This window comes from Streptopelia decaocto (genome assembly GCF_964273445.1).
Source record: "Streptopelia decaocto genome assembly, chromosome: Z".
In the NCBI taxonomy this organism is placed as follows: domain Eukaryota; kingdom Metazoa; phylum Chordata; class Aves; order Columbiformes; family Columbidae; genus Streptopelia; species Streptopelia decaocto.
The window spans coordinates 82,006,256-82,031,817 of record NC_138657.1 but is presented as its reverse complement, the minus strand read 5'-3'; the positions used below and the strand labels follow the sequence as shown (position 1 = coordinate 82,031,817).

The 25,562-nt window shown below is 44.7% G+C and overlaps 1 protein-coding gene across 6 annotated transcripts; it reads right to left on the bottom strand.

Annotated features, from left to right (window-relative positions):
- Window positions 1–1,873: 1,873 nt before the first annotated feature.
- Window positions 1,874–25,040, bottom strand: MALT1 (MALT1 paracaspase). Of its 6 annotated transcripts, none has more exons than XM_082075873.1 (17): window positions 24,774–25,040; window positions 23,511–23,677; window positions 19,333–19,454; window positions 18,700–18,850; window positions 17,483–17,661; window positions 17,253–17,349; window positions 16,492–16,620; window positions 15,477–15,503; window positions 14,596–14,631; window positions 13,699–13,902; window positions 9,148–9,325; window positions 7,746–7,820; window positions 7,012–7,139; window positions 6,274–6,423; window positions 4,806–4,963; window positions 3,828–3,953; window positions 1,874–3,045 (listed from the first exon to the last, which is right to left on the bottom strand). In XM_082075873.1, exons 1-17 carry the CDS (start codon window positions 24,932–24,934, stop codon window positions 2,575–2,577), a joined length of 2,559 nt encoding a protein of 852 aa, XP_081931999.1. In that variant the 5' UTR covers window positions 24,935–25,040; the 3' UTR covers window positions 1,874–2,574. The 6 variants fall into 6 exon arrangements, with proteins under 6 accessions (XP_081931999.1, XP_081932000.1, XP_081932001.1 ...); XM_082075874.1 differs by having other exon boundaries at window positions 14,596–14,628; window positions 24,774–25,039; XM_082075875.1 differs by having other exon boundaries at window positions 16,492–16,524; window positions 24,774–25,038.
- Between the last annotated feature and the right edge of the window lie 522 nt (window positions 25,041–25,562).

Below are 25,562 nucleotides of genomic sequence, written 5' to 3'. Positions count from 1 at the left end.
CTTTTAAAGTGCTTTACTGGATCGGGGCCAAAGCAAACGGCTGCCTCCTGCAGCCTGTCCTTGAGAACCAGCATATTTCACCCTCCCCGCCAATGACAGATACAGTTACAGGGGTTTCTAAAGGCAGGGGTACGGTAAGAAATGCCTTCCCGTCAGCATTCCCTGTGCAAGCAGGGCTCAGAACAGGGTTACTGCCACAGGCAGCGTTTGTCAGACCATGTGCACACGTCCCTCTCCGGTCTCTACAGCTCTGTGATGTTCCCTTTGCCATGTTCAGGTAACTCACAGTTTGAGCGTAGATCCCCCGAGGCTGCTCGGCTCCCAGGAGACGCCACCTGCTCCCGCGGCGCTGCTGCTCCGGGCCCGTCCCGCGCCGCGCCGGACCTGCCAACACAGCCAACACTCAGCCAGGCTGCAACCCGCCGCGGCTCCTAACGGGATTCCTTCTCCAGCCACATTTGCCAAGGAAATGGTCTGAGTATTACTGAAACCCGTTTGGATCCCTTTGTGAGGTGACGGAGGAGGGCCGCTTTTGTTCAGCCAGCAGTACAGGGGAGACGTTAGAAGCCAGACGGCAAAAAAACCCCAAACCGAAAAAACCTTCTAAGTGCAGAGTTTACAAAATCTGTACAGGCCCAGGGCACAGACAGGTTTAATGGGAGCTGAAGCTCACGATTCAGATTGCCCCTTCTTTTTTCTTAAGGAAACTATTTTATTATATGCCTTGTTTGAATACAGATTGGGCGTTTTTAAACTGGGAAGAGTAGAAGAATATAGTAACTACATATGCACAGATATGTAATTTTGTGAGCAACAGTTTATTATACAGTAAGAAACAGAAGAAGCTTTCATACAAATTAGAAAACTGTGACAAAGTATCAGCTAAATATTACCATACTAGGTCATGTCTCTTGCCACATTTCTAAGTCAATTACACAGGATAATTAATGCACAGGCACATCTCACCCATCAATAAGTATTTCACTATTTAATACCCTCCAAAGGAGAAAGTCAGACACTCCAGCTCATTGCAGATCACTCAAGCATGGCTGTGATTTGGAAATAACTGCATTCAAACCCACGGACACACCTTTCAGCACAGACCAGCCTGAGGACAAGAGACGCTGACGCGGCGTGAGCAGCGCCCCCCGCTCAGCGCCCGCAGCTCCGCCTCCTAACTGCCCTGTCCACCGCAGCAAGCATTCACCTGCTCTAGGTTTTGCTACCTGCCTAATGAAAACTGCTACAATAATTTCTCTAACGTAAAACAAATGACTTGATGACAGCGATGTTAATGAAAGCAACACAGCTTATCAGTATTACCAGAGCAGAAGCAATTACAATACTTTGCCTGCTATGAACAGGCACCCTCCCCGCTATTTCCGTTTAGTGTTCTTCCAGAACATGAAAAGACCACCTTTCCAAAAATCACATCAGCAAAGATCTCAGATGTGTTACTTAAAAGAAACATGATCACAATAAAAACAACCCGGGACAGTATGAATTGTGACTTCACTCCCTCTGATAATCCGTAGTTCTCTTAAAAAAAATTTAAAAAAAAGAAAAAAAAAAAAAGGAAAAATGAAAAAAGTGATGATGTTTGTTTGGTAACTGAGCTCAGGCCTGGCTCCCGGCAGCTGCTCCGCGCGCTGACCGCGGCACCGGGGAGCGCGGCCCAGGCCGGTCTGCGGCTGCATCCCCGGGACCGCAACGTCAGAGCCTGGTCTAATACGTACCCGAGGAGGGAGGGAAGCTGAGGCCTCCAGGAGACACGTTCTGAGCACTGCACTATTAAAACACAATATATTCACTTCTGTAAAAGCTCCCCTTTGCTCAATCATTTACATTTTCAATAGGAGGCTGTTGCAACATATATAAACACATAATTTTAATACAGTTATGTAAAAAGAAATCCCTGGATATTGAACAACTGAAACTGAAAGATGAAAGAAAGAAAGGTACATTTACCATTTTGGAGCTAATGGATTTTTTAAAATCATGTTAAATTGTAGAGGACATGAAAATTCATCTTCCTGCTTAATTCTGTCAACATTTTCTCCTCTGACAGCTATACATGTTTATCTTGGTTCTGTACAGGATGAGCAGTTCCTCTCTGAAAACAGAAGATTTATGAAAAATAGATTTATGGTCAATCTCGTAACTCCCGTAGGTACTGGAGAAGCAGCTGGGAGGATCCAAGCCTTTACTATCTCAAGAGACTCCACCACAGCCAGGATTTTCTGCACTCATCCCCTAACAGCTCCCTCCCAGAAATTCATGACTGCCGGAGCTCGTTAGCTGGACCGCCAGAGAATGGAATGGGAAATAGAGTTCAGGTACTTCCCTGTAACAAATATCAAATGGTACAAGAAAAACATAAAAACCATGCCTTTTTCACTCCTAAATCTCTCAGTCCAGTTTTGTCTCTCTGCATCTGAAAAGTTTTGGTCATGATCTCATTCCTGGTCCCACCTCCAGACCACCCAGTCCCTCCGTCCGGAAGCCCCGAACTCCAGCAGACAGACAGACAGACAGACAGCGGCAGGTCCCTGCTCAGGGCGATGCCCCAACGCGTCACGGCTGCTGCTGCTCAGGGAACCCGAGGCTGTTGGAGAGAAGGAATTCCAGTTCAACAGTGTCATCAGTGGTCTCCACTGGTACGTTACTCTTTCCCACAGGGCGGGAGTAATTCTGTACTTCATGTCTGGTAGCCAATATCCTTGAAGTCCCACTGCAAGAACATGCCTCCAGCTGTCTGATGTTGCCCGAGCACATACGGTTTGGATGGTAAACGCCTGGACAGGAATTTGGTTGGCAATGACTAGGGATGTAGTATTGACTTGCCACTGGACTTGATTCCATCTGATTATGAAAAGGATTATTAGCCACGCAACAGGTCTGGAGGCAGTTCTTGGTTTTGAATCCATGATGAAGGCCTAATTTAGCAATAAGGGGCTTCCCAACATTAACTTCCTTTCTTTCATCCATTGTATCTTCTATTCCTGGATACTCATAGTGCAAGCAAACAGTGAAGATCAAGTGTTCCTGCGAAAGAGAAAAGGTGGAGGGGGGAGAGATGGGAAAAAAAGTTACACTTCCACCCAAATTAACAATATAGGAAACACTCAAAGAGGCACAGTGTACTGGAGAAGGAGGCTAACCTTTGTAGGAGCTACACACGTATCACAGGCAAGGCTTGTTTACCGAGGGCATCTTTCAGTTAATTCTTGCTGACCTGACAGTCTTTATTTCTAGAAGCACTTGTATTACACCAGCTGCCAAAAGTGCTGAAGAAGAGATACCAAGTGACGTCCAGCACCAGATTTTCACGACGCAAAGATACAGAGATCAACTTAACAGTGCCACAGTATGTTCAAGTGAGAACCTTTCAAAACTGCGTGCCCAAGAGCACGGGTTGGAACGCAAGGAGACGGTACGTAGCATTTTCATCTCCTACAAATAACCTTGCAAGATGCAGCTCTGCTTCAGGGCACATTGTGCTTGTACTACAGGGCACAGGAACATCCCCGCAGTGCATAACAGAAGATCTTCGCAAAAATCATCACCTTGCCAAAGTTCAGTACGGGCCTAGAAAATACGAAGTGCCTTGCACGATGCTATCAAGATGGCACAAGCATCGATTCCCTGGCTTTTGTTTTTCAGCTAAGAAACTAAAGTCAATAAATTATGCTATTAGCCATTTTTTTCCCTCCAAATAACATGTTACTTAGAGTGCAGACAATACAGAGTTACCTCAACAGAACTGCAAAGCAACACGATTAATCTAAAGTATCTGAAAAAACTTGTGAAGAAGAATAGATATTAACCCTTAGTTTCTGCAGTGAACTCAGCCTGGTGTAGAGGCAGTGCTTGGGAAGGTCCTTGGACACCAGATAGCTCCCAGTTTCCTCAGGAGTTCCTTTGTTGGCCTCTTTAGGATCCACATCCAGGTCCTGTTGCAAGAAAGAAATGAGAACTTAGTTGAAGGTACAGAATCTGTACATCATAAAATAGCCGTATTTCTTTTTATAAAGTCAGGATTTTCTTCTTAAAAGAAAAGAGAACACTGGTCTTGGATCACTTGCAAAGCTGCAGAAACCCCTGTTAGTGGCAGGCAGAGGGGCTACATTTGGGCAGGTCACCCTCCTCTGCCCGTGGTTCCTGCCAAACTTGCTGTGCTTGCTTCAGGGCTGCTTTTTTGTTACCTAACTTCTACCATGAAGGACAGTACCTAACACTTATTCTGTGGGCTAAAAATACATGTAGTTATTATGCACATTAACTCAAATATTTTATTCATAAAGCATCAGAAGTGTCCTGTTTGTTCTACCTAAGAAGGTTTTCTGCCCCACGTCCTCTTTCATAGACATCAAAAAAGAAAGTTTTTTGCCCCGAGGAGCTTTCTGGTTTACTCTTATCCTTCTCCTTACTGTGATCGGCTGAGTAACATCAATGTAACTGGACAGGATCACTCAGGTGCAAAGAACTGTAGAACTAAAGCCTAGGAAAGCATGTCTTGCAAGGCAGACGTGTCCTCAGCTCACTCAGGAGCTACTGACATTCAACTTCCTTACTTAAATGTAACAAATACTTAACGCTGGACAATGAAAAACAAAGGAGACTTTGAAAAAGATGTTCCCAGATTAATTTTTATGGATTTTCATCTATCTTAAAAATATGCATTTTAAAAACCAGTAAATGTGTGCATCTGTACAGACACACACACGCAGACCCGTTCTTTCCCAAAGATGCAGCTGGACAGGGGCAGACCAGAGATCACCCAGACACCAGCGGGAAGCACTTACGAGCGCGAAGTCTGTGACGTAGGCTCTGCAAACCGCTATTTCAGGTGGCTTCTTTACTATGCGCGTGTAGATTATCATGACATTGGAAAACTCGGCTGCAAACCCCAACTGAATCTGAACACCACATTTGAATTCAAGATACATACTTTCTGGAAGCTCTGCAAATAAATAATGTATCATCACATTCTAAATAAAGCATAGCGTTCGCATTTTCTCTTTATTTTTATTTTGGTTTTAAAGTCCGAAGTTTTGGAAGGTACGGATCCCTCCTCGCCCCGCACTGCCCCGCAGCGGCGCAGCTCGGGAGCCGGCGCCGCAGCAGCGCTGTGATCCCGCGCCCCTGGGGCGCTGCCGGAGGGAGGCGGCTCCAGCCCTGCTCCGCCAGCGAGGCCGCGCTGCTGTGACCGAGACATGGCTCACTGACACAACAATTGGTTTCCGTACCCATAATCACACCAGGAACGGTGATACGCTATATAACCAACATATAGAAGACTCAGCTATAGCATGATAAGAACCTTTAGATTTGACTGCAGAACAAGTTTCCCGTTCAGTTTTTCCTTTCACAACCTATGCACACATTCACAAAGCCCAGCCTGCAGTGTTTGTCTTCTTTACATTTTGGATCTTTCTCAGCCCACAGGAACATACCCTAAAGTGCTCAAGGATCAATGACACCATTCTGTGTGTGTATGCTTTGCACTGATTCTTCTGCTCCCACTGAAGTGGGTTATTTATCATTATTGCAGACAGAGCTTTATACAAATATAGAGGCCACTCTTTTCCCAGATTCCAAAGACGTTCTCTTCTATGCATGGCTTAACACAAATAAACCATAATGTCTTCATAATTTCTGTTTTGCATTTCAACCAATTAACAAACAAGAATTGAGGGCTTGACTCCACAAATAAAAATACGCATCTGTGAAAGGGTCTTCCGGCAGCACTAGTTACTTCTAAAAACGCCACCTCTGACCCTCTGCCCAATCCGTCAAAGAATTTCAAAATATACTCCAGCATATTTAGGTGAAAAAAATAAAAAGGTTTCAAATCTCAGCACCCCTGTTAAAAGTATCCCAGAAAGCCTGGAACTGATCTCACTCTTAGTTTAGTGTTCTTGGTTGTATACATTGAAACTTTTCATCATGCCCTTTCACCATAGAGTTCACCTGGCTATTCTAGGTGACGACTATAGAAGGGGATTAATGATGGCTCAGAAGTGTCACTGTCAGACACAAACGGACTCTTGGGAGATTATCCCTGGAGGCACACATCATGTAAGCCTCCCCTTCAGCCTTTGAGAGGCCTCAGAGATACTCAGGGTGAATTCTGCATGTCACCTTGTTCATTATAATAATTCAGATTAACTTGAATTTCTTCCACTTCCATTCAGCATCACAACCCGCAGGCTAGAGATTATTTTTCCCATTGTAGCAGCGGGATCACCCCAAAATCAGACTGTACCATACCGTGAGCTTTGGCCCACTGCAGGTTCCGTGCCAGAGACTCTGCAGAAGATGCGGTTTGTTGGATGGGATCAGTCAATGCCCTTTTCTCAGACAGGCTGCTGCGGATCTCCAAAGCTTGTTTGCCTTTGGTAAGGTGACACTTGCCCATATCTAAAAAGAAGATGTATATGTTTTCTTTCAAAATCAATGTTTGCACAGAAGCAGTACCTTTCCCTCAACCGTTTTCACTTTAGCACTTCTCCTATCAATTTGGAAAGACAATTACTGAACCAGGCATATTAAAATAGTGGATTGCCCTTTATGGTATCCTTACACCCTCTGATAGAGAGCAAATAATTATCATCACTAGAGCACTCTCTGAAGTAGGCAGGACTCAGTTGTTAAAACGAATGTGGAAATGACTGGATTACCATTAGCAGCTAACACCACAAGACAAGAGTAATATGACAACTCAAAGCTCCATCCAGAAAGACACTCAGAAAAATATGGTTCACTAATAGGAAGAGCATAAAATTGATCACTATTAAAGATGCTCACATCCCTTTATAATATCATGATCTTTGCTAATGTGCTGCTTAGTAGCACCTGCTTCTTGATAAAAGCTGCTGCTTTAACGGAATGCAACAAGAAAGAGCTTAAAATAGTTTAACACATTCACCATTAGATAAATGACATTTAAGCAAAAAGGTTTCTAGCAATGCAGGCTGAGAAGACTTAGTGCAGTGAGCTGGAGTTCACCTTCTGCAACCTCATCAAGCAGTACAGTAATCTTCTTGTCTTCCAGCAAACGGTCCTTCAGGAACTTCATGAAGATTCCATTGGCCAAACCCGACTGCTGAATTTCAAAAGCTTCTGCTCCCTGGCACCTATGAGATCACCAAGATCAGACGAGGAAAAAACCCTGAAACATCTGCATGATTAACATCAACATGAGGACAAAAGGAGTAAAAATGAGCACAAAATGGGGGAAAGAAACCCTACAACTTGAAAACCAGGTTCTGCCTAAGGCCAAACTGCTCTTGTGTTCCCTTGCAAGCAGCTCATCCTGGGAAGGTTTCACTTGCAGTCAAGCCACAGAGCAGAGCTGATGTCAAACTGTTTATCGAGGAGCTTTAATTTGTCACGGAAGAATTCCTTAAAGCGCAGCTACTGCTATTCAACAGCTTTTTCCTCCAGTGAACATGCCCGAGCAGGCGGCTGGGGCCAGGTGATCCCGAGCTCCCTTCCCACCCAACCCGCGTGTGGTTCTGTGAAATACTGGCAATCATTACAAACGCATCTCCACAGTCACACTGTGGAATGACTCAAGGAACGACGTAAAAGAGAGAGTATGAGGACACGGACATGGATATAAATTAGCGGTCCTTTAACACCACGGTCACTGCTCTTCTGTAACAGCTTAGCTATACAATCTCAGCGGCCACTTCTGGCTTCAAACCCTCTGTGGCGCAGCAAGAGGAAAACTTCCTTACGTTGCATATCCAAAAACGATGTTGGCTGTAACCTTCAGAGCATCTAAGATAAGAATTGTGTCATCATATTCATTTCTGCAATACATGGAAACATAAAAAAGTACAATAATAATTTGAGAAAAAATAATGGTGACAAATTCTACAGTTCTTCAAACTACCGAAACAGCACAGTTCAGAAACAGTGTCTTTTTTCTCTCCTACAATTCTGGAATGAACCTTGACTCCTAAAAGACAAAAATCAGTATCATCAATACTTTGCATGAAGACACTGTAAAGACACATACATCATGCGTTACCCAGATGAGGGCATGCTATGTTCACCAATACAGAGTTCAGCTGCAATCGCCTTGAAAATAATTCCTGATAAGTAGCCATTTTAGGTTATAACAAACGCTACCCAAATCTTCACTATTTTTTTTCAAAACATGGTGTCTGCATGGTCGGCATGAGGCTAATGTAGCTGTATTTTCTGTTTGGAGAGCGGACTGTGGACCTGAATTGGGTCGCCGGCATTTCATTAGTGGGGAAGCTCAGAGTACCCACAAACACTACAGCACTAGCCAGTCTCTGTTATGGAACCAGAGACCAGTTTTCAGAAGTGCTGACTGAAGAACTGATTCAAAGGCAAGTTTAATCGGGCATAGTAGTCTCTTACCCTGGAAAGAAAACAGTACTTTGTTTAGAAAAACTGGATAAACCAGTTGATCTTTAAGCTCTAAATAAAGACACAACATCCGCAGAATAAAAGCAGTCCACAAAATGCATGTCCCTAAAGAGTTCTGAAACATGCACTACACCTGAGCCCTCCTGCCAAATTAACGTCTGTGATCACATGGATTCTGCCTCCTCCCTGTAACCATGAAGATGGGTAACGATGCAAGGCGAAAGCGTAACTTGTCTTCTTTAAGATGCCTAATTTCACTTTTATCTAATAAGACTGACACTTTGTAACTTTTAAACAAAAACAACCAAAGAAGCAATAAATGTAAATCAAATCAAGAGGCAAGTATCTGCCCACCCATTCAGTGTCTCATCACCAGCTTCCCCTTTCCACCCGAGGCCAAAGGCAAGCTCGGTGTGCACGAACCTGCTGACCTCCAAAGCGCCCGTGTGCGGGCCCAACATCCTCGGAACTCTGAGCTTCCAAGGGCAGCGAATTCTCGGCCAGACTAGACACCTCTCCTCAGCACGAGTCCAGCTCTCCTCAAGACCCCTCAGATCCTCTCCAAGTGGCTGTTCGGTTTTATTTGTTTTTAAAATAGGCTCCATCTTAATCTGTTGCTGCAGTGAATAAACTGAACTTCACAGTCGCTTCCCAAAAGTACTGTCATTATACCCTCTCCTTCTATTGGAAGCAAAAACATCCTGCAAACGTGTAATGTCAAGAATTATGAGATGATACCTTTTCCGACACATATCCAGCAGGAACACATTGAGTCCCGTCTCTTTCGCCTGCATTAGTTTCAGGATGTTCTGCACACACAGACAGTTTGCAGATCGGTAGGGGTTTGGAGCATCGACAGGAACCATGAAGCTGTTTCCATAGTTTTCGTAGCCATGGCCAGCGTAGTATAACAAACCTGGGAGTTCAAAACATATGTGACTGGAGAGCACATTGGAACATCTCTGTAAATACCAGCACGTCACGAACGTCACGCGCTACGTCCGCACTGTGTGTCTGTGGGAGATGAAGATCATTCAAGCTACTCCACACAGGTTTTTTAATATCGATATGTCTTTGTTAATACAGGAAGGAAGGGGAGGCAGGGAACGACGTAAACAACAACTTCACAATACACAGACACATCAGGTTACAAAAAAATCACTCATGCAATTGAATCAATCAGATATGTGCATCAAAACCACAAAGTTAAATTCCCTGAAAACAGAGAGAGTTATGATCTCTAACAGAAACAATCTTATATATGAGAAATAATCTCATGTACGAGATAAAAGCCACACACACGAAGAAGGAAATGTGGCAGCTGTGAAACATGCTCTCCACATGCGCAGTTACAAAGCTCCGAGTGGCAGCGAGTCACTGCAGATTTCACAGCCAGAGAAAATAACGCTGAGCAGTTTGGACGGAGTGCTTTCCCTTTTTCTAATGAGATGCTGTTATCTTTAAAATTATTCTCCTTTACTTATTTTTTTTTACTTGCCATTAATCACTGGCAATTCTTAAAAGTACTTTAACTAGAAAAACTCAGAGGAGAACCTTGCTTGCACAATGAGAGCATTTTTCAAGCCTTTAGTTTTACTCTTTCCTCTGTAGTTTATCCATTTGCCTGTTCCCAGTGCTGGTTTTGCTTATCTATGGCAAGTTCCATCTTCTAAAAATAATCTTTATTCATCTACACAAAGCAGTCTATGGGTCAGATCTCCAGTTAGTATACAGTGCTGCGGCTGAATCAAAGTCAACAGAGAAATGAGTATCTACGTAACTGGAGATATGGTCTTCTTACGGCATTACTCACTAAAAATAGCTACGAAATCTGTCACTACAAAACTTGAATTTTCAGAAAAAAACCAAAATAAGCCTCACCCTGAGATACTAAAATGATCTACATTTAAATCAGCCCACGGAGGTTGTTATTTTTCCTTTTCATTACAGAGAGCTCCAACAAATGAGAGCACTTCCTCCACACAGCCCTGCACCTTTCGTGAGAACACCGAGATCCAACTGCAGCCCCCAAACCACGCCCAGGGCTCCTGTTCGCTTGTGAGCTCCCAGGTCACCGGCAGCTCTGCCGGGCCCTCGCAAACCGCCACGCTCCACCACCCGCGCTCCACCACCCGCGCTCCACCACCCGCGCTCCACCACCCGCGCTCCACCACCCGCGCTCCACCGCCCGCGCTCCACCGCCCGCGCCCCACCGCCCGCGCCCCACCGCCCGCGCCCCACCGCCCGTGCTCCACCACCCGCGCCCCACCGCCCGCGCTCCACCACCCGTGCTCCACCACCCGCGCTCCACCACCCGCGCCCCACCACCCGTGCTCCACCACCCGCGCTCCACCACCCGCGCTCCACCACCCGCGCCCCACCACCCGCGCTCCCCGCTCCCCACGGAAACGGGCAGGAGCAGCCAGCAGGGGCCAACGGGCGCGCGGGACGTGCTCCCCGAGAGCTGCCAAAGCCCTGCGAAACGGCAACAGCTTCATTCAGTTAAAACTTAGATTTCTAAAGGGCACGGAATGTAAAGCACATGATTAAAAACCTGAACAAATAAAGGGACTGTTAGACTATTTATAAGATTCCAGTGGTTACCCAAGACCGGGTGGTTTCAAGAGAGTTAAAAAGGAAGTTAAGCGCCAAGTGCATGACTGCATCTCAGGTACTGACTTAAAGCGAAACGATTATATCTGATTTCCACAGAGTCTGGATCTGGACATAAATCAAGGTTCTACTGGAGATTATATGGATCTCCAAGTGTATGTTAGATAAGTAATTGGACTGACGGAATGGAAGAAGTATCTTTCATGTAAAGCACAATTTATCAGAGTATTTCCTCAAAGAACACAAATATCTCAGAAATTACGACAATATTTGTTTTATACCCCGGCAGATGACTGTGCTATGCTTATCCTATGAGTACCTGCAACGGTTAATACGTTGAGCTCACGATCAGAAATAAATCTGTGCATACCCAGGGTAAGCACAGTAAACATGTTTGGAGGGCCTCATTAGACACTTCGACACAACAGTTTTAAGTAGGCTCAAGTTCCTCACAGACGTCAGCGTTTACATGATATCTGCTGCTCTCTCCTGCTTTCTCTCTCTCTCTTGTTTTCAATAAAGTAGCCTAACTATTTTTAGCCTTTAAAAATATGGGTCTATGCTTTTACCCTTTGGGGAATACAATCTTAATTGCACCCTACATTTAGAACAACATAAACTAAGACACTAGAGAAGACAATCATCATCAGTTTGTTCACTACTCCTGCTGTTAAGGAAGAGTATTTGAAATGCCACTTTCCTGGCAGTAAGCAAGAATTACACAACGTCATATCAGGCATCACGAATATGTGTAACAAGGACGAAACAGAAGCTGCCGCTGTGCCTCTTCTGTTTGGAGCTATGCCCACTAAAAATGCAATAAATCATCATCTATTTGTGCACTGACAGCATCTTTTACATGCTTTAAGCCATTAATAGCCACTATCCAGAAAGAATAAAGTGACCATTTAAATTGAAGTAGTTACGGCCAAACACTACTAGAAGAATGCTCTGCTTACCTTTCAGAAACATCAACTTGCTGGGGAAATACAACTGCAAAAATATGCCTTATAAGGGCTTTCATAAGCCTTTCGGTACTTTAGTTTCTAAATTCTAACTAAGAAGGTGCAAGAACCTAAAATCTCACTCAAATATATAAGCACGTCTGTTTCCCAGGGAACTAAAAGAGAAAACCGCTATCAGAAAGCCCACTAAACTTTAGTGCCATAATTAGTCTTCATGTCATGCAAGTTTTGGCTCTGACATAAATGCCCAAATGTCAGATCAGCCAGTTCTGCACAGACAGAGCATCAGGTAACACACCATTAAAAGTCATTCTAAGAAAGAATCTGACTTTACGTTCCAAAAAAGAATCAAATAATGTTTTCTTGGGTGGGTGTTACTATAGGAATTGTGCATTTTAAACAGGACAACTGGCAGAACTTTTTGGTCTCTGTTCTAAATAACTTCTTGAGTCATTTATGCAATCTTAGCTTTTAGAAAAATGACAAAAATAGCGGCAGTCAGCAGCAAACACCTCACAGTCCACAGAAGAGCTTTTCTTCCCCACCAAGCCAGGTCATCCTAGGCCTTTTCCACCCGGGACGGGAAGGGTTTTGCTCTGTGTTCAGTTCCCCCACGCCCTCCCCTGGCCGGTACAGCCACCAGTTCTGTCTTGTGCTTTGTCCCTCGAAATCAAGTTCATGCAAGACAAGGAATCCCAATACATGAGTAATCACCTAAGAATCACTGCATACCCGTAGTAGCAAAGCATACCAGATCCGATGGGTTAGTCGTTATCCCAGCAAGGGCCCTCCTGTGCAGCATGTGGAACAGAGCTTAAAATTATTACCAATATTCTGTTACAGGTATCTTACGAATGAATGTGTGACTCAACAAAAACTTATAGAAAAAAGATCAATGTGTTAAACACACATCTTCTAGTATGCATACTTGGCTTCGTTTGTCCTCCCGTAACTAAACCCAACACTGACGAGATGCTGCAGCACAACCAGAGCGTTCTGCAGACAGCAGCAGACGACGGGATGAACAGCAGGGTCCACCAGAAAGCCCAGAACACCTGCATGCGGTCCTGAGGGCTGCCCCGGCCTCCCCAGCAGAACACAACCGAGCAGCCCACGTGTGCCGCGGGCCTGGCCTCGCCAACCACTGACCTGCGGGCACGGGAACCAGGGGGACAAGAGGAGTTTATGAAGGGGTTCAAGAGGCCTCCTAAAGGCACAGGGGCTGCTGCCCCAGGCTGCAGCTACTCTGCTGCCTGCTTGTTCTCATAATACATTGATACAGGTCACACAACAGACTGTTCTTGCTCTTGCCTAGCAGACTCCTGCAAACGAGTGCTAACGACCTCTTAGTGCAGACGTGCATCTTCTGCGCTGCGTGTTGTCAAGTACGCTCTGCAGATGCAGCAGCTTTTAGCAGATAAACACATCAGTGCTGTCAAACAGGAAAGTGCACTGCAGTGTTAGGAGTGGTTAAAGAAAAAACTTCAAACATTTCATTTGTTGTAAGAATAAAAAATAACATTTTAACCAAAGGTGAGGATATGCTGGTGGGTGTTTTTACCTGCTTTTCCAATTCTACATACGTGCTATTTGCCATGAAGTTCGTTTTGCTGTCACATATATTGAGCTGGCAGAGGTGAATACTAGATGTTTGTGTCCTTCATACAGCACCAAGCTGACCTACTTCGGAAGGGGGATCACGTGTTCTTACCATATACTCCTTTGTCCAGAAGAAGTAAAAATTCATCCACTGCATTTCGCATCTCAGACTCAGTGAGATCCAGCAAAGAAACAACTTTGAAATCCAGCTGTCTTAGCAAATTGGTCAGTTCATAGACATCTACCATCGGAGCCTTCAGCTGGGGGTGATTCCAGTAGCTCATATTTCCTATTAACAGAGCTACCTTGTCTGTTGCTGCGAAGATCAAGGAAAAACAAAACCACGGCACCTTTATATACTCCATGGGTTCAATATCTTTAAATTCAATTTCTTCTAAACTTAAAACAGTACCCAATTTCACTTCAGGCACAACACTGTATGATTTTCAGTGTCATCCAACACCAACAATACAGCTCAATTCTCTTCTCATCCAAAAAACCAGTTCAGCGCGGTCTGACAGTCAACATATCTGAACTGTGATGCATCTCAGACCGAATAACCTGTCACTAAGAATATCTCCCATTTCTTTCATTTTGCTGAAAGAACAGACAATTGCTGAATTCCCCCATGCAAGAAGAAATATAACAAGTTGCCAAAGCTATGGCCAGTATACTTTCTCAAAACCCTCAAATTTTCTTATGTTTCTTAAAAATCCACCACACCGTTGCAGTGTTCAAAGCAAGGGAGTGACACGCTGGCTAAGGCCGTGGCCAGAGGAATGCGAAACAGTAAACTGAAACAGATGAGAGGTTGTAGACACTCCCCGGAGTCACTAAAAATACCGGTGCCGTCACCACAGTTTACTACTGAAAGGGCATGCAAGCATTATAAAGCACTACAAAAATATACACGAGCCTCACTCCCTGCAGCTACTTACATGCATTATTACTGCACTAGCAGTGGCAGACGCAGCAAAATCTATTCCCAAATAAATACAAAACTACTTACCAACAGGTCTGTGATTTGACTGTTCTAGCAGGTCTGCTTGAAACAGATTGAAAGAGCAGATCATCAGTAACGAGCCACAGCTGCCAATGGCAGAAAATGAACCGCATGTTCCATACACCATAGTCTACTGGTGCTACTTTCCCTAACAAGTTAATAGTTTAGGACAAAAAAAGGGCTCTCTTTTGTTTGTTTTGGTGGGGTTTTGGGGCGTTGTTCTGTGGTTGTTGTTTACCTGATTTCCTTCACGCCCTTCCAGCAAGCATAGCCTACTAGGATGTGAATAACTAGTTCTAGTCTTGGCAAAAGTAAATGTATCTTTGACGTCTAACCCAGGAAATTAGATGAGCTTTGTGACTGGAGATTTTGGGAACACTGGATCAGGGATAACCCCTTACGGAGCACTACTCTAGATCTATGTTTCTAGAATAAAAATCAAACAGGCTTCGAATCACATTAGCTCACTCCAACATGAATTTAAGAAATGTATCAACTCAGTATGTCATGGGTGACAGTCAGAGACACCTACATCTTTTTCACCTTCACCACCTGAAGGAGCAGCAACATACTAAAACTTAAGGGACCAAAGAAGCCACAGACAAGAAAGCTAATTTCTTCTGTACAAGTATACGTACAGTATAAAAGACAAGCTTTGTGTGATTTTACAAAGATAACAGCAGCCCTATGATTTACTCTATTCTTCAAGTTAATTTATTGGAATCAGAAAGCTGTGCTGCTCTTTATGTGATATATGTCAATATTAAATCCCCAGTTATAAATACATCCAAATAACGTAAACTATATATTGTAACCCAGCTAAGCTTCAGTGATTTGTAACATAAAATGAAGATGAGAAAATAAGTCTGCCAAAATGTAGCACTTACCTGGTTCTTGAAGATCACTTAGCTCTTCTGTGGAGAAGTACACCAATAAAATCAGTTTAAACAAGAAGAAAAAAATAGATTTTTATTAATAAAAACTGTAAAGTGTCATGCCATTATTCATAGAAGCTGAACGGTAGAAAACAAACTGCCATTCTAAAATACTTTTGGCTTTGCATTTCTGTAAATTTAACTTTCAATGTTTATTCCACACACCGAGAAGAGACAATGCTACATCGATACACTAAGCTATGCTAGACAGAGCGTTAGAACATAGCAGACCTCGAAACAAGGGAAAACCACAGACTACGCCTCAACCCCAGGCATGCAGGCAGCTTGAGGGAGTAAGGAACAAGACACAGGAATCACCCGTTTCAAAAAGATACCTGAAGGACTGCTGAAAAGGCAACAGCCTGAGCAAGCAGTCTTACTTTTCAGGGTAGTTAAATTACAGGTAAGTAGGAGGTTTCTGCATCGCACCCCACCAGGTAACGCAGCCAGAACGACGCGAAGGCTCAGCTGGTCTCAGCAGCTGTGCCATGCAAGTGGCTGACTCGGAAACCCGGGTCACCCGCGTTCCTAAACAGCTTCAGCTCTTCTCGTAAGGACGTTGCCTCCTGACCCCAGCCAAAGAAATCTCAAGATCTTTACAATTCACTAGAAACTGTAAGCACGTGACACGAAACCAGTGCAAAAATGGACACCTCTGACTACAGTGTGTTTCAAAAAGATGGACCCAATTTCAAATATATAGTGATTTCAAACTGGGTCAATCTTTTTGAAACACCCTGTATTACAGAGGAAGAAAGTAGCTTTATTTTTCACCCTTGTGCTCTAGAGCATGGTATCAAGGCAAAGAGGAGAAAAGCACATGCAGAAGGAATGTTGCATCACACATGCGTGTTTTAAAATAGACTGAAGCTCCAAAGCCAGACATGCTTTCCAGCAACACACTCAGCAGTCCATTACCCCGCCATTAATTTTTAGTAATTGATTCACAACCAAAGATTTACTTTACCTTCTGTGCACTCCACTGCCATAGCTTTCCTTCCTTGTGTTTTAAGCGGGGGAAAAATTGGGAGACAATTGCTCTCAGTGACGAGAGTCAGCACACAAAGTGGAAGACAACGGTCACTTCCACGCTTCTCTGCAATTTGGCTCATTTTAAAGCAGTAAAAATCAGCACCGACCACAGCACTGTACAGTAATTATTACTAAAACTCAGAAGTACTAAACTAGAGTATTTCTTAGGATAGGAAAAAACTTTTCATATGAATTATGCAATAGTATTCCCAGATGTATCTGAAAGCTATATAAACAGATCATCTTCTCTTCAGTTTACTGCAAATACATGTACACACACTAAACCATGTTATATTCATATATTCATTTATTCTGTTTGCTATGAATAATTTCACCTGTCCTGATTGCTGAAGGACTCAGTCTAACTCGGCCCATATCACCAACAAGAGTTAAACTGGTTTTAGTTGTCAAAAACCATGAAGAAATCAGCTTGCAATCTGCTGACAAACCATGTACATGCTAGCATTGCTAAAAAGGGGTAGCATTTCTACGCTGGCTACCATAAAAACTCCAAGCACTTTATAACTGATAAATCTCTCAAATTCCATTTGCTGCAAGCAAGCACAGCTGTTTTAACAAATGGATAAACTAAAAATACAGAAGGCTATGTGCTTGGCTTAATTGAATTGATAAATTCAATCGATAAGAAGAAATTGATAAACCGACTGACCAATATAAAACAGAAAAACTCGTTACCTATAGTGACTTCTATCTTCTCGCTGTCTTGGTCTTCCCGGTCATTGAATACATGACACCAATATGTCCCCTGATGTTCCACATCCACGGAAGTTACCTACACAAGCATCACCAGTCATGTCACCAGACCTCCAGAGAATGAGCTTTGTTTTCTCCAAGGAAGCTTTATGTGCTAAGTTAAAGGTGATTACGCATTAGTCCCCCCAGGCTGGCACTCTGCAGTAACTTACCGTGTAGATGTTTTTGCTCCCATTTGCCAAGGGAAATCCATTTCTGAACCACTGGTAATGAGGAATTGGGTTTCCAACGGCTCCACATTCTAGCACCAAGGCATCCCCCACTGTCAGGTTTTGCAGTTGGGGCTGAATACATATGTGCAACTTGTTTTCAGGCAAACCAATTAAGCCCTCTTAAAAAAAGTAAAAAAGGAAGGAAAAAAGAAGAGAAGGTGAGACAACCTATGCGCATACAGACTAACGTGAATGGACTTTCCTTACGCAAGTAACACACATTTGATTGTTGGCTGATCATTTATAAAACCCATGAACACGCACTTCACAGCAAAAAGACTCAGTTTAACTCATGTGTTTCTTCCTTAAAGACAATTTCAGTAAATTGTCTTTACTATTATCTGGCTTGGTTACATGAAGTTGAAAAGACCGTATTAGCAAACACATATGCTGCAACAGGCTGACCCACGGAGCCCCAGCCTTTCTTTCTTTTCCCTGGGTGTTCTGGCTTAGACCGAGTCATCTTTCCTGGTCGGTACAATTCTAAGATCGTGATAGCCTATTGAGATCAGAAGAACTGACTGGAAGGGAGATCCCTCACTTTGCTGACTGCCAAACCTTATTCCAGACCTCAGCCCCGTTTCCCCAGCGAGCAGTTAACTCTTTCCGCTCCACAGTGTCTATGTTTTCTAAAGTGTCCAGGCCTCCAGCACGCACACGCTCTGCTGGAGTTTGCTGTTTTGGCCTTGGCAAGGAAAGACTTCTTTCTAGAAAAGCAGAGAACCTCATAAGATACTCCTTTACCCAAATACCTTTATTTTCAGACTGGCAGCACATGGATGATGAGGAAGCAGTCCTGATTGTTAGGCCAGAGCACTTGAGGCAGACATTGAGAATAGCCCATGTGTGCTCAGTCTCCAGCAAGTTACAATCAGAGGTAAACAACAAAAGAGTTAAAGAATTGCTTTCCTGGTCCAAGAATCTTCTAAGAATTAAAAGGATCTGAGGCTGTGCATGTTTTCCACCTCTCTGTGCTTATCTACCACTGGGGAATTTCATTTCTCTTCTGCTTTTGTGACCAGTACAAGAACCCCATAACTGGACACTGCATTTTTAATCAGGCCTCTTTCACATCTGTGCAAGACAGCACCAGGGACCCACATTCCTCTGACAAGCAGGAAGACAGACTTCCAGAAGAAAATGCTTTTGCCACTCACCATGAGAGGTACCCTGGACATCACAAACTTCAAGTCGTGCCCACCGACTGAACACGAAGGAAGATTCACTGTTCACTCGACAGATGTAAAAGCCAGAATCGTTTACGTTCACCGGATTCAAAACCAGCTCTGGAGAGGTACCATGGGGAATCTGAAATACAGGTGAACCAAGAAATACTTACATTTAGATTGATCTAATCGTTACGAGGATCGAACATGACAATATTTATTGCAATGTCCATAACACCAGCCTCAACTCCTTCAGTTTTTTTTTAAATACCATAAACTTACTTCATTTAAACAAATAATACTTACAACCAGGGTGGCTATTTCTCAGTAGGCTGTGTTAAACTTCTCGGTAGGCTGAGAGACAACCAACCTTACAGTTTCCTTACCGTCACGTTCCAAGATCAGCCTCCAAGGATGAAGTGGTCTGAATATAAGGGAGTATCTTATTGGTTTAGCACATTGATAGGGTCATTATGCAGTATTTCTTAAACTTCTATTTTTATTAGTACATATAGCAATCTTCTCTCCTTGTAAATAAGAGTAATAGTCTTTTTTTTTTTAAAAAGTATCACCCCACATGATTACCTATTATTTGGATCACTTATAAAAGCAAAAAACTATTACCTCTTTTTCCTGCTTGAACCACTGGTAATGCACAAATGGGTGTCCCGTTGCCCAACAACACAGCTTGACGACCTGACCAGCGAGCACTGCTTGAGAGTCTGGCTGTACCACAATCTTTATACCTTTAAAAAAGAATTTACACATAGAAATGTTTTTAAGAAATACAATACTCCAATTTAAATCTGCGTTTAAATTGTCCTTTGAGCAAAGAAAGTCTCTGTCATTAAATATATTTGAAAAGGATTTGTTTGTACTGTGTATACACGCAGTTCCCATTAGTTATATGACTTCAAGACATTCAAAATTGTCTTCCATTACATAAAATCCATGCTTAAATTGATCACTACTCTACAGAGTTTACTGAAGATGTGAAGTAGATCATTCAGGCAGCTCTCTACTCACTCAAGCAAATAATACTTCCAATGGCACCACAGATCCTTTGTGGGAAAGGTATTCTCAGTTTTAAGAGTTTGCTCACTCCCAACTATTGGAGTTGTTAATTTTCAGATTAAGATTAAGCACAGCCTGACAGATGGATAGGTTAACGACAACATAGTATATTTTTCTACTATTTCTCATGTAACTTTATGAGCTGATCTGCCTGATTGTGCCCCCTTCCAGCCTGCTGCACACTCCCAATCTGCTCACGGGGGGCAGAGCAAGAAGCAAGGGAAGGTTTTGATGCTGTGCAAACACTGTTCAGCAAAAGCTAGAGGATCGGTGTCCTACCAGTACCGATTTGGTGAAAAATCAAAACCACAGAACCATGCGAGCTGCTATGAAGAAAATAAACTCCATCCTAGCTAGGCCCTGTACAAGTAGTTACAGAAAAATCACAGAAACAGTGAGCAGTACAGAGGCACTTCATCACCATTTCATTACTCTCAGAAACAAACAAGCCGATACAAACTAGGGGTGTGTACAAGATACTCAATTTTTTTAAGAGGCAGTTTACTTTCCCTGTTTTGGGCGAAAGTAGTTCCTTCTTTATAGTTAGTGAAAATACACTGAAGAAGCTGAAAGCGCAGTCTGGTGCAGCAGCAACATTCCAAGTTGCTGGGGGAGTAATCCTACAGAATAGTATAAACCAGAAGCTGTGTAAAAAAAAAGCTGCAAAGAGATGGCAAATATCCCACTAAACGGCTCAAGGTTGTCACTTGCTCCCAGCCTTTTTATTACACTCTGCCAGGAGTTTTCTTTTTGTTTACTTTCCATCCCCCCCACGTTTAACAGCTGAGCTGCGCATCAGAACCTTTTCCTCATAGAGAATGTTTGAGGAAAGAAATGGTAACAATTTGATCAAGGGGCTGAACCCAGAACAGAAACCCATGTGGTCAACAGACTGCAACAGAGAGGATGTGACATTCGGACATTCCGTGATCTCGGAAGCTGGCTGTATCAACCTCCTCCACACGCCATCCTGCTCTGAAATAGCTGATCACACAGGTGGCTACGAGACGTGAAAATTCCCTGCCTTTCTTTCTCTACAGTAACTCCCCTCTGCACCCCAGCCATGAAGATCGCTACCTCGCCTCCTCATTAACCGTTCCCATGCTGTTTTGCACAGCTAAAAGGAATGTGTTAAATACAAGTTTTGAGCATCATAACCACCTAACAGTAACCAAAACAAATAGGAATGATATTATTTCAATTTCAAGGACAGAAGACTTGTTCCTTCCAAAGACTTCCACTTTTTTTTTAAATGTCTCCTGATTCGCATTGCTAATATCTCTTAGGAAAGTAGTTGACAAAAACAAATTCTCTGTAAGATTAGTATTTTGCACTCCTTGGAAGCACTACAAACAAGTTCTAAGAAATCTGATTCATAATTTCTTCACAGTTTCATTTCTTTTCCTGCAACTCATTCAGCACTATACAGCTACTTCCTGCAAGCATCACAGAATTTTAATGGTTCAAAAAGAAAACCTTCTGGCTCAATTTTCTGAATGATCACAATGATACAGAAATAATTCTTCAATTTTCCCTGGAAAATGCAAAACTCGATTTTTACCATTTAGGATGGCAAACTGACATTTATGGTTCCCAGACTTTGAAACGTGCACTGCAAATTAAGTACTTACAATCTTAACTATAATCCAACTGCTACATCGTTAGCTGACACACCAGTAGATATTATCAGTCATTTCTGGAAACTCGGACCCAATTGTTCACATTCAGACTGAAGTGCCTACATCGCTAGAGCAGAGACCTGCCTGCAGAGGAAAACCACCTCTTTGGCCTCGTTTCAATCACCACAACTCCGTGAGGTTGCACAAGACTGTAACACCACAAATCGCATATTCGGCCTTTTTTCCTTCTTAGCCTGGGAGAAAGCTCTTCGCGTTTCATTCATTTTGTGCAAGTTCATAACATGATGAGGTTAAAAAAGGGCAGAAAAGGAACAGAGAAGTGACCCAAGGAACAAGATGCCCAGGCTGTGCGAACCCGAGATGCATGAAAATTATTATTACTACTATTTCATGTCTTTAAAAGAAGAAGATCTTCTACGGAGTTAATCAAATGTGACAGTCAAGTGCCTAACCTCTGAGACAAACAAGTTCTGGAAGTTGGTTCTGGGCATCTATGGTTCTCTGAGAAATCCTCTGTATTGCTGCAAACAAAGCAACGTCCCAGCTTCTAACAACACATCTCTGCCCTAAAGCTACTGAAGTAGCATCACTGCCAGAACAGACCACTGAGCAACACCAACACTGTACTCTCATTAACCCGTACACCCATAGGCTCACAAAGATTTCTGTCATTTTAACTGCACCAACTAAGCTGGCAGAAAAGCACCTAACAAAGCAGAATGGTGCTATAGAGGCCCTACACGAAACAATCCCCTTCCTAAAGGAACGTGAGCAACAGTTAACCTCTTTTCAGTTTATTAGAACAAATGGGCAGCTGCAAATCTGTGCTTTGACTTCAAGCATCAGCCACTCCTGAACATTGAAACAAACTCACTGCAAATATCAAGGCCTACCACTTCTTTTTAAGTAGTTCAAAATTATTTTTGATCTAGACTTTCTTCAGGTACCCTTTGCTTTGGTTTCTCTTGGTTGCTGTTTCTCAGTCTCTATGAAGCTACCCAGTCATCCTTTGAGGAAGTTTAATCCATTCTATCACAGATCATAATGTTCTTCAAGGGACTAATTTATAACAAGACCACCTCTGGTTTTGCTCTGTAGCAAGAAGCTCTTGGTTTGCACAGCCCTACTTGTGCACTCCCTTGTGCTGCCTCACTTCTAGACTTTTTGTGAAGAAGCAAGAAGACTGTTAGCAGAAAATAATCTAGTTCTATCCTAGGTTAGTCTGTTTTTCTGTCCAATTAGTTAGTCTGTTTTTCTGTCCAATTTAGATCAAATATGCACCAGAACTGATACTAATTGGACCCTTCCCATTCAATTAGGGTAAGCTATGAAATGCAGTTAATGAAACCTGTAACCTGAACAGATGGGTGGCAACACTACTTGTCTTTCTAACTTGACCATTTCAGTTCTATAAGCATCTCCCAAAGGCACAGCTTGGCACGGAACCCGTCAGCAGAGGGAATGACAGCACCTGTCATCTCCATGCAGCCAAGTCCAAGTCTACAACAATACTGCATCAAGCCTGCTTATCTACTTGGCTTACTTTTAATCTCAGAATCATGTGAGCCAATTACTATGATAAACATCTGAATACCAATTACTGGAATTCAAACACTACCGGTGTTTTTACTTACTGTAGAAAATAATTACTTCAAGTGTTTCCAGCATGAAACACCCAGTGCAGTGAGAGCACAATCCAGAGCTGACCTGAGAGGCCTGCAGAGCCCCCATGTGCTCCAGAACTGACCTGAGAGGCCTGCAGAGCCCCCATGTGCTCCAGAACTGACCTGAGAGGCCTGCAGAGCCCCCATGTGCTCCAGAACTGACCTGAGAGGCTGAGGCACTGCAGAGCCCCCACGTGCTCCAGAACTGACCTGAGACGCCTGCAGAGCCCCCATGTGCTCCAGAACTGACCTGAGAGGCTGAGGCACTGCAGAGCCCCCACGTGCTCCAGAACTGACCTGAGAGGCTGAGGCACTGCAGAGCCCCCACGTGCTCCAGAACTGACCTGAGAGGCCTGCAGAGCCCCCATGTGCTCCAGAACTGACCTGAGAGGCCTGCAGAGCCTGGCTGTGCTCCAGAACTGACCTGCAAGGCTGAGGCACTGCAGAGCCTCCGTGTGCTCCAGGCCCTGCAGCAGCTCCACCAGCTCCGCCACCGTGCAGCCCCGGTCGCCCAGCAGCTTCAGGAGGCTCTGGCTGGGGCTCCCTTCTGGCTCCAGGACTTTGAGGGAACACTGCTCTAAATCCGAGGGGCTACAAAATAACATGAAAAGGACATGGCATAGAGCTTGTCAATACTTTCTCCTCAGAAAGGAGCTGAGTTAAAAATCACTTGCAGACAAACAAAACCGTTTAAAAAAATAGAGAATGGAAGTTCCTAGCTGATTTGGACATATTTGCAGTATTTCCTTCAAGTTTCAAGAGTTCAGAGGTTATACATACAGTGAAACCTACACAGACAGAAAGTGGTATTAGTGAGTTGCCTGCCACAAAACCGGAGACGGTTGTACCTAAAGCTTCTGACCAAATGTATCAAGACATCTTCTAATTTTCACTTTTTGAAGTCTCAGCAGAAAAACAAGTACAGGACCTTTCATTTTCATGAGCCTAATTCAGAAACAGTAAAGAGTGAGTCAGAATCTAACTTGAAAGTCCAGGAAGACTTTGATTTTCAGCGCGGCTGCTGCAGGTGAACTGATACACCCACCCGCGGCCACCGCGCCGTTACCTGCTCCAGGTCATCTCCAGGTACTAACATGCTAGTTTTAAATTACGGAGTTGACTCTTCATGCACTTTCAGTCATAGCAGATTAAAATAACACAGATAATAAGGAAATGAATGCAGCTACAAAAAGGGGGTACAAGATTATGTATTCCCGCTAAAAAGATTGTTCAGTGTTTCCTTCGTTAAGTCACAGTGCCATGCAGACTTGGAGGCGACATACTTTATTCTGTAGACTTCATAGTGTTTTAGGGGATAATACAGAGAAACAAACACAGCGACAGGGGTCACATTCTAGTTCTCAGGTTCTACTTCCCCATATTAATCACTACAGTCATAATGGAGAAAGGACACATCTTCATAACGTACATTCAGTGCTTCATTTGAAACGCCACCTTTTTTTGAGATACTGCCCTCTAAACAAAATCTTGCAAAGCCACAGATGTAAAACGATCAGGAAGCGATTTAGAGAATGTGACCCAGGCAGACATAGCTGAAGAAAATGAACGCATGTACCCCAATACCGCCAAAAGCAGCCGGAGGGCACAGTCCCCAGGCGGTTTCCATGCTCCCGCCCGGACGAGCCCAGAGGCCTGAGGCGCGGCCCGCCCGCCCCGCTGCCCTCACCTCAGCCGGACCGTGCCGCGGCTCCCCGCGCGCTGCGCCAGCTCCCGCCAGCCCCGGCCGGGCACCGCGCGGTCCAGCAGCTCGCTGAGCCGCCGCAGCAGCGGCTGCGCCAGGCGGCTGAGGGGCAGCGCTCCCGCCGCGCTCCGGCCCGGCTCCCCCATCGCGGCTCCCGCCGGCCCGCGCGGGGCGGGGCTGCCGCCCGGAAGCACGCGCCGAGCGCAGCCGCGCGGAGCTGCACGGCCGGCGCGGTGCGCGCAGCGTGGTACGGCGCGGCTGGGCACGGTGCGCACGGCGCAGGACGGCCGAGCGCGGTGCAGCACGACGCGGTGCCGCAGAGCCGGGCGCGGTGCAGCGCGGTGCCGCAGAGTCGGGCGCGGTGCAGCGCGGTGCAGCACGGCCGGACACGGTGTATCACGGTGTATCACGGCGCCGTGCAGCACGCGCGGTGCAGCAGGGCACGGTGCAGCACGCGCGGTGCAGCACAGCAGGATGCCGCGCTCGAGGCGCGGGTGCTGCCTGTCGCGCGGCGCGGCCTCGCGCCCGGCCCTGAGGCGGCCTCGCGCCCGGCCCTGAGGCGGCCTCGCGCCCGGCCCTGAGGCGGCCTCGCGCCCGGCCCTGAGGCGGCCCCGCCGTGTTTGTGCCCGGGCGGCCCCCGGCCCTTCGGAACGGGAGTGTTTTCCCTCGGCGTGAGGGAAGCGGTGAGGGTTTTATTTTACCCATTTTGACACGGGAAAGTCGAGCGTCGGAGGCCCGAGGGCAGCCGGCCCCGAGGGGTCAGATGCGGAGCAG